The sequence below is a fragment of the Periophthalmus magnuspinnatus genome, chromosome 24 (assembly GCF_009829125.3).
Source record: "Periophthalmus magnuspinnatus isolate fPerMag1 chromosome 24, fPerMag1.2.pri, whole genome shotgun sequence".
NCBI classification, from domain to species: Eukaryota; Metazoa; Chordata; class Actinopteri; order Gobiiformes; family Gobiidae; genus Periophthalmus; species Periophthalmus magnuspinnatus.
In genome coordinates, this window is record NC_047149.1 from 810737 (window position 1) to 820889 (window position 10153).

At 41.3% G+C, this 10153-nt stretch overlaps 1 protein-coding gene across 1 annotated transcript in view; it reads right to left on the reverse strand.

The window, feature by feature from the left end:
- The window catches only part of tagapb (T cell activation RhoGTPase activating protein b), a 30222-nt gene extending 22575 nt beyond the window's left edge, over positions 1-7647 (reverse strand). Inside the window, exons 1-3 of the mRNA XM_033991346.2 lie at positions 7567-7647; positions 5445-5530; positions 1265-1435 (exon numbers count right to left, since the gene is read on the reverse strand). Coding sequence (XP_033847237.1) covers positions 1265-1435; positions 5445-5530; positions 7567-7647 — 338 coding nt within the window. The remainder of the gene's footprint in view (positions 1-1264; positions 1436-5444; positions 5531-7566) is intronic.
- Positions 7648-10153: the final 2506 nt, after the last annotated feature.

Consider the following 10153-nt stretch of genomic DNA (forward strand, 5'->3'; position numbering starts at 1 on the left):
TAATGAAACCGGAGATTCCCTGCGGTCCCCTCAACCGTCACTAAGCTGCTTTCAGTTTGCCTTCCTCTTTTTGTTTCCAATTAAAAAAAACAGGTTTACACTGAAGTGCATCTATAGGCGTTATGTCTGGGAGTAATAATGAAGGATAAAACCACAGCCAATTCATGTTTAGACCTTGTGCTATTCCGGGGCATTGCTCAATCAAGCAATCAAACTTTATTTCTATAGCACCTTCCAACAACCAAAGTTGACCAAAGTGCTGTACAACATTAAAAACACGAATAAAAACAATAAACATCATACAAATCAACAGAGCACATTACACCATTAAAATAAAGAAAGTGTCACAGGGCCACTAAGTGTTAAAAGCCATTCTAAATACATAAATAAATAATTGCTGGCAGACTTTAAAGTTATATATTTTTGGGCAGTCTTTTTGAGTAGATATAAATGTGTAAGGCCTAAGAAACAATGCACTTTTGTGCTCCCAGGTTCCATGCTGCCTGCAGACAGCCGATCACTGCACAGTTTGGAGCTGCCATGACAGAAACGGTTTGTCCATTTATGACCTCAGAACAGCGTCCGGTCCCCCAACAAACTACCTCATCCACTGTTTTCAGGGGAGCATGGACTGGATGAATACAGAGCTCATTGTCAAGAGAGAGGTCAATCCAATATCAAAATATTGGAAATTTGTGAAAACATGGCCATGGAAACACCCTATAATATCCCTAAGGGATTCTAAATTTAAACACATATTATGCAAAATTCACTGTTTTGAGGTTTAAACGTGTTATACTTGGTTAAACCCTCATCCAAAAAAAAACCTGGAGTTGTATTTTTGTGTCATTGACAGTTTCATTAATCAATTAATCCAAAATCGTCTTCTCTGAGATCTCAAAAATGCTCAGTTTACATTTTGCCCATTTAATTGTGTCACGGATAAAACTCTATGCAGTTTTTAAGACCATAAACCATCACTAGACTCATTTTACAGTCAAATTGTGTTCACAGCACACACAGCTCTATTGGCATAGCGTTCACGTGGGAAAAGCACTTCATTTGTTTAATTTGCCATTGTTCATTCCCGTTGCTGACTGCAGAGTGAGCTCCAGTACCTACATGTCTCATTGGAACTGGAGGTGTAGTTTATATATTTTCCAGATGCAGACATTATTTTAAGTAAGAAAATGTGAAAAACATATCTTAAGATGACCTAAAGCATGTTTAAAGTTTTGTCCTTCTTTGTTGGTGCGTTTCTTACTTGAGTTTGGCAAATACAAGCACATCTCTGAAGAGGAAGAGGTGTCGCTCCCTGGTCTTGGAGCCTTCTGTCACCTGGAGCTTTTGCTCCAAAAGCAGTGGCCCGTTCTCCTCCATCAGACCCAGGACAAAGGGGCTCTGGTCTGTAGTCACCCAGCAAGATGACTCCTCCCTGCAACACACACAGATGGTCAACCAGAGACTACACTGCCATGCATCGATATCTAATCAAATTGATTTTAATTATTTGCAAGGTCACATAAGTTGTTTGAGTTGTTTAGGTCCAAATGTTCAGAGTTGCATCGACACAAACATAAGGAAGAAATAAGGACTTTTAGTACGTTCCAGGCAAATGGTAAATGGGATATTTCACACCTCCGGGTTAAACATGGCTCATGGCTTGAACTGGTAATTTCTACTCACAAACCCGGGAGATGGTCAGAGGGCTCCAACTTCACATACAATCCAATACCTCTAGCTGGCCGCTATCATAGTGGCGGGTACACAAACGTGAGTCTGTTAAAACAATGGAGATCTTAACATGTCCAAAACAAATTGTAACATTCTTTCACAAATATTCTAGCACTTTAAAATGTGTTAACAAGTGGAACACAATGTAATTTCACTGGAGAAACTGGGATTACCCATATGTGACTGCAGATATTTCCACCATATCTGTTCTGCTTATGTAACTAATTATGCTTGATATAGATATTCCAATGCAAGCCAGTCCATTTACAAGACCAAAACGAATGATGCATATTTTATTTTGAATCACCATTCCATGTTCAAACCTAGGTCCCATTAGACAATTATATATATAATAATGAAGTTAGAGAACCACTAATAAGGTCTTAAAGCATGTCTTTTCTTCCTGTACTGTAGTGGACACACACGCAAACAAGCAGGGGCTCTCTGAAGTATGTTGTATGTGAGTGTGGCTCGTCCATCAGACACAACCCTCTGATACACATAATCCTCTGTGGGAAATGTCAGCCACAGCGTCCAAAGTCCCCTGCAGCTCCATATTGTCTTAATCTGTGTCACTACTGGCTCTGACATTTCCAACCAGCTGACCAGACGTGGTCATTTTGATTGAAGATTGAGTCATGTTTAGACACCAGTGTATACGTTTAGAGAGAGGACATGGACACTTTACTTAGAGCATCCAGAGACGGAGATGAGGGGCCTTTTCCAAACGACTCCCTTCTCTCTTCCTTATGCCCTAACAGTTGGTTTTGCACGTTATTGCGAAGGGGAGTGTCATCTAAACCAGTTAAGCACTGAGGGAGAGGGGCTGATAAGGTCCTTCACCACAAGGGAGGTGCATAGGGCCAGAAACATGTGTGCCCCCCATGCTACATGCACACGCAATTTAGTAACATGTTTATTTAGGTTTATTTTTAAAAAGTAAATGTCGGAATTTAGACATTAGTGGGATTAAGATAGCCTAAATACATTAGACATGTTTACTCACTGGTAACTTGTGAAATAATCGGAATTAATTAAACACACACTATAACATATTTTAAGATATGATATGAAAATGAGCGATTAAATGCAAAACTGTTCATATTGGTGTCATTTATTCAAGCAAGGCTCACTGGTGAAGATTTGGACCATGCTAAGAGAAGAGGTTTTTAGATTAAACAAATACTAAAACTACCCAAAAATGGTGGAATAATATGTTGGCTTCTATTTAACAGAAAAAGAAGTTGGAGTGTATAATAAATGTAATAAATGTAATCTTTCTTTCTTCAAATAATAAATACTAATAAATACTATAATTCCTTTAGTTTGTTGTCATTGTGGTTGGTCTGCTTTAATGACTGATTCACATAAAAAGAATATTGAAAGTAACTGCAGGGCAGAAAACCTAAATGTTTTATTGAATCTATATTGAGGCAATCTATGAAGGGAAGCTGAATTGCAGTGAGTGCTCTTTCTGGGAAGTATGTACCCAACAACATAATTATATGCTTCTATGGAGAGCCAGCATGCACCATTTATGCACCATTTATGCCCTATAGTTTGACTCAGACGTCAAACTGTTTATCTGGACCATCGGCTGCACTGTTTGCACAGGTCATCCTCAGGTTCTAAGAAGATCACGTGTTCTGATGTGATCGAGATGCAGGCTTAACCCCGCCTACAACCTACAACCCAGGGGTGTGATGGAGGCAGTGCTATGTTTGAAGCCCTGCTGCTCAAGTTAGACTTTATGGCAGTGGTTCTTAACCTTGTTGGAGGTACTGAACCCCACAAGTTTCATATGCACATTCACCAAACCCTTGTTTATTGAAAAATAAAATATATTTTTTTTCAAATTCAAGACACATGTATGTTTTACTGGTGCACAAAATGAACCATGCATTAACATCACTGTGTTCAAAGAATAAAACCAGTACAATGCATGAACTCACAACAAATACATACACACCTTTTCACAAACACTGGACCTTTTTTAATACTACCACACTGAAATCATTTTAATTTTTAACCTTATGTATTTCAATAATGAACTTATTGTATTTATGCTATTTATTATTTTTAACATTTTAACACACACCCATCACCTAATTTCCATCACGCTACAATAATAATGAATATTTACTGCAAATCAGTGACTTCTGCTGTTGCCTTTGAGAGACCAGTTCAGAACATGGCTTCCCCTTGGCCACTCTCATGTCATTTTCACAGCAAAGTCTGTTCCTTTTCTTCGTTTTTATGTCGTTTTATGTTTTTATGCCGTTCGAACGGCTCATTTAAGTTGGGCAGGTACTTCGATAGGCACACAGAAGGGTGCATTTGTCTTGCGCTTGCAGTCCACGAATCATATGAGTCAGGTGTGTGTCTTGACCTCCGCCAAACCCCTGAAACTGACTCACCAAACCCCTAGGGTTCGATCGAACCCAGGTTAAGAACCACTGCTTTATGGCCATAAATAATTAACTTAGTTGGAACTACATCAGTTCAACTGATTTTGTACTCTTAAACAAGTCTCTCTACAACAGTTGTGGATGAACAGTACCAGTTCTCAGTTTTGATATAGATACAGAGGCAAAGGTAAAAGTATCACATGAAAAAATCTACTTAAGTAAAAGTTTCTAAGTAGTATTTAAGTCTTTTATTCAATTGTTGTTCATTTATTAAAGTGTTAAATGTGATATTGATTGGTTTGGTAACCAGTTGAAATACAAATCAATTTCTCACGAATTGTGTGTATTTATTTAAATTTTCTAAAAGTCAAAACTTGAACTTAAAAACTTTAGTCAGGATCTTGACACAAACATGGTAAAAATAAGAACAGTGAAATTACAAACAATATGTATGTTTTTAAAAGATGACCACACCAGCGTCTCCACATCTTGGACTGAAGCTGACTGCACTGAATCTTATATTTGTGAGTGACATTATAATTTCATTTTCTGACTCAATCAGCTGCAAATAAAAATGGTAGATTAAAGTTCTTTTTACAGCTAAAGTGTTCACTCGTGCAGTGAGAACATCTCAGTCACACTAATCCATTGCACTACTTTTTACTTTTAAGTCTTGTTCAAAAATATAGTGGAGTAGAGCAGGTATCTGTACTTTACTACTTGTAGTTTGTCACCTTCCACCACTGCTCTCCCATAACATTACAGTGAACAGCTAGCAAGCAATAGTCAGCAGATTTTAGGTTGTCATGCAGCTTGGGGGTTCTATTATCAAGGCAAATGCACCGGCCATCTTGTGACTCGAAAGCAGAATGTTTGTGTCAGTTTGTGTACTAGTTTGTGTGTCAGTACACCATATGGACACAATCAATGATAATAGTTTGCTTCATGCCCATTACTATAAAAGAATGATTTATGAACTACGTTTTTTTGGTTGTTGGTTTTGTTTTGTTTTGTTTTTTGAGATTTGGGTTTGGTAGAATGTGGGCAATAGATGAAGTGCAGATATAACAAAGACCAATTATTAAAGTAATAAAGCAAAAATTCAAATTAAAAGTCCACCTCCCTCTTAGTTTGTATGCTTTCTTGAATAGAATTCTACACTCACAGCAGGAACTATAGGTTTTCATGGCAAGAATTCCTCAAGTCCCTTATTATAGCTCAGTGGATACTGAACACTGCTATAGCAGAAGACGAACAGTCCACATGTGATTCCACTTCTTGCTTAGAGTATAATGCACAAACCTTATTGGGGACCAGGACATTCCCAAAGTCTTCCCAAAGACCAGAGATGGAGCCGAGCGCCGCCTCTGAACCAAGTTTCGAAAGTGCTGCAAAAAAATAAAAAAACAGAAAGATGTATTGTCCGTCACCTCTAAAGAGTGCTGAGTGAGCTGCACATGGCATCACAGCAGACTGCAAATGCTCCTGTCCTGGGGTATGGTTAATATCTTATCTTCTTATCTATCTTATCTGTAATTATTTTTTATTTGATTTTATTTATTTGTTGGGAATAGTGCACATTAATCACCAATACTGTAAATGTACCAGAATTAGCCAAAAGATCATTTTTCATCTGTTGGACAGACATTAAAATTGTGTACCTAAAAACAATACAGTTAGACAACATAATAGTACAGTGAGAGCAGGTCAATGCCTTAAAGCCAATAGTTAAATAACAGTGTGAGCAGTAGCACACAATTACAGAAAATGAATATTAAAAGAACTATGTTTATAATGGCACGGCCTATCGAACCAAAAACAAATGTGGAACAAAGTTCAATGTCTTCTCTATCAGTAAAACTAAAAGGTGAAATTATTGTCAGCTGAATGGACTTTGAGGCAAGTTCATATATACAAACTCTGAGAAATACTTTTGAGCTAACATTATTCTTGCTTGAGTACAAATAAAATTTTAAATCTAATCAAAAAGGTACAGTTATCTCAAAGTTACCTGAAACATCTACTCAATTAAAGTAATATGAGTATTTATAATTAGTTACTTTACATCCTTTCAAGTACAATGATTATGTAAGAGGTGTTGAGGATTGATGTGTTCAACGAGTGAATGAAACTATGTCCAAAGAGTGCTGCATTTAACAAAATATACATGTTGGCTACTACTGACACACTGAATGACCTTGTGTTACAAGTTAGTTCTTTCTGATGGGATTACCTACAAAGTGAGTGTGTCATAATCGTATGAATACTCTAAAGAGACTCTTCAGATGGAAATAACATACAGATCTTTGAGAGTCTCTGAGAAGACTCGGCTAAAGTATTTTTTTAAGTACGAGCCTGTCAATGCTCAATCATGTCATTGTTGTACCATTTAACCACTAAAAGTAGCATAAAGGCTAAAGGCAATTTGATTTCAAATGTTTTGCCCTCATTTTCCATGGTTGCCATGTTCGTGGTTGGCTGCTCTTGAGGCTGACTGGCTGGCACACTGAGCAGTTTTTAAACATTTAAACTTATCTTAAATTTTTAACTTAACATTTTGGGATTTTGAATAACTAAGTAGTTTTCTCTATCCATGGAGTCTGCATGTAGCTAGCATTGCTAACCACACTCTCTACACTAAATATAGAAGAAAAGACATTCTACAGGGAATGCCCTGCCCTGACACAGGACGGACGGACGTGCGTGCGTGCGTGCGTGCGTGCGTGCGTGCGTGCGTGCGTGCGTGCGTGCGTGCGTGCGTGCGTGCGTGCGTGCGTGCGTGCGTACGTACGTACGTACGTACGTACGTACGTACGTACGTACGTACGTACGTACGTACGTACGTACGTACGTACGTACATACATACATACATACATACATACATACATACATACATACATACATACATACATACATACATACATACATACATACATACATACATACATACATACATACATACATACATGCATGCATGCATGCATACATACATACAATTTCCAGTTCCAAACATTGTTGTGACTGTCATTTTTTTTAATGAACAAGCATTTGGCCAATTTGGCTTTGATATTTCCCACATCACTTTAAAGTCCTGATGGCCTGCAGGTGGGTTTAGGTAGTGACCATTCACATCAGAGAGAGGCATTTTAGGTTTAAATCAACTGGATTTCAGCGCTGAAACTGGCAACATAAATGAGAGTCAAATGAGGCTCATTCTGGTTTCTGATCACATAATCATCTTGAACTTATACACCAAATTATAATATAGACAATATGGTCATCTTGTAATTAAGAATAAATCAGCACTATGATTGTTATGAGTAAAACATGTTTACCTTATATCTAGGGACATAGTCAGGCTACATTTACGAAATTTTAAATCCAAATGTTACATAGGGTTCCTTTATGATGGTGAATACTTACAGGTCGCAGAGACACCACTGCGTCGTCATAGCTTCCTCTCCTCGACAGTGCTGTATTCAGACCGTCTGTCTCCATGTCCATGTCTCCTGCTCCTGTGTGCTCTCACTGTTGCCTACACACTAAAGTTTGCTGGGGACACAGGGGACACTGCCTGCTCGAGGATGTCTCTGCGTCCTTTGTGTGCAGTAATGAGGCTAGGAACAATTGATGCCCCCAAACATAGCACCCGTTCGCCTTTCCCCCAAAAGCCCCCTGTCCTTAATGAGATGTCTCCATCCAGGACATCCCGCTTCGGAATAATGAGCTTGACATACCACACAACTCAGCCATTCAAATCAAAGGCTCGGACATGACTGGACTATTGTGTAACATCAGAGCACACAGCTGAGAGAGGCTGCAGTATACAATTATATACAATTATATACACAACAGGGTATAGATGAAGCCTCAGTGCAGTGGTGACCTCTACTTGAATGTTACATTGGTCAGCAGGTAGAGAGCAGACACAAAATGAGCCTTTTTTTTTTCTTTTTTTTTGAGGTAATCGTGTTGACCTGACTGTCTCCCCAGATATGAAGTAAAGATGTACAAATGAAATAAAGCTTTACTGATAACAGTTACAATGCTGATGTCATGATCCTTGCCGGCCCTGCCCCTTTTTGCACCTCCCCACTCCCTCCTGTGTCTGAGCCTGAAGCTGGGCGGAGATTTTTGGCTCCTCCCGTGCCCACCTGGGGCTAATCACCAATCAACCACACCTGGGAAGGATAAGAGGAGCCAGGACCCGACACCCAGCGCCCATCTTTGTGGTACTCCTTGCTTGGCTCTGTTCTTGTTTTTGCGCTCTATGGATTTTACTTCCTGGATATTCTTCCTCCTCACCAAATCCTGCTCCCTGGACTTGCTCCCCTCTCACCAGATCCTGCTCCCTGGACCTGCTCTGTTCTCACCAGATCCTGCTCCCTGGACCTGCTCTGCCTTCCCGTTTCTGACCCTGCTCTTGCTCACCGGTACTGTCTGCCCTGTCTCAGACCCTGCTCCTCACGCTCTCACCTTGGACCACAGCACTCTGCCTGATTCAACGTTTGATCTACCTTCGTTTTGCACTTCTGTTGTAAATAAACACTGTTAAAGTATTTCCTGAGCTCTGTTTTTTGGTCCCCCTTGCCTGTCGTTACAAACTGGCCACAATGGACCAATCAGATTTGGGGCCGGATCAAACACTTCACCGGGCATTTTTGCATCACAGGAAACTAATTAGTCAACACAAACAAACTATCCGGACCCTGCTCGAGTGTAATCACCTGGTGTGCATACGGGAGGGGGACGAATGGAGGACCGCTTTCAAGACCCCCTTAGGACACTTCGAGTACCTAGTCATGTCATTTGGATTTTTACAGGTGGTTCATCCAAGACTTTAGGCATGTTGTTGCACCTCTCATTAAACTCACTTCTCCCACCACACTGTTCAACTGGACCCCCGAAGCCCAGTGCGCCTTCGACAAGTTGAAGGACCTATTCACCTTAGCCCAATCCTACACCAGACCCAATTTCATCGTGGAGGTTGACGCATCAGACATCGGTGTTGGAGCTGTCCTCTCCCAAAGGTTTGAACCTCACAACCGATTGTTTCCCTGTGCCTTTTTCTCTCCCTGTCTGTCCCCAGCGGAGAGCAACTATGATGTGGGGAACCGGGAGCTGCTGGCCGTCAAGCTCGCTCTGGAGGGATGGCGTCACTGGTTGGAGGGGGAGGAGCATCTCTTTCTGGTTTGGACTGACCATAAAAACCTGTCCTACATCCAAACTGCCAAATGCCTCAATTCCCATTAAGCCCGCTGGTCTTTATTCTTTAGCAGATTCAATTTCATCCTCACCTATCGCCCGAGATCCCGTAATGTCAAACCAGATGCCCTTTCACGTCACTTCTCCCAGGAGGACCCCATCGCCGCTCCAGAATGCATCATTCCCCCTACATGTGTTGTCGCAGGTGTCCGCTCGGACACCTGCACCTAGTCCAGGAGGCCCAACGCACCCATCCTGACCTAGATAATGGCCCACCTCGTACACTCTTCGTTCCAGATCTTGTCCGCTCCAAGGTACTGGAATGGGTCCACTGCTCTCGGTTCACCTGCCATTCAGGGGCGAACCACACACTCTCCCTCTTGAGGCGTCACTTTTGGTGGCCCACCATGAACAGAGACACCAGGGCCTATGTCTCAGCGTGCCAGGTGTGTGACAAGAGCCTCCCACTCGACACCTTCCGGCCTGCTCCAACCAATCCCAGTCCCGAAACGACCGTGATCCTATGTGGCAGTGGACTCCGTTGCCCTACCTAAGCTCCCGACTGCCAAGGAGACAGCCGACCAAATCAATAATCACCTGTTCTGGCCTCACAGAATCCCGTTGGACATAGTCTCAGACCGAGGAACCCAATTCACATCCCAAGTCTGGCGCTCTTTCTGTGAGGGTCTGGGCACCTCGGTAAATCTCACCTCCGGCTTCCACCCCCAGACCAACGGACAGACCGTTCCAAGCCTCCCTAGGGTACCAGCCGCCACTCTTCCCGTTGGAGGAAAAGGACCTGGCG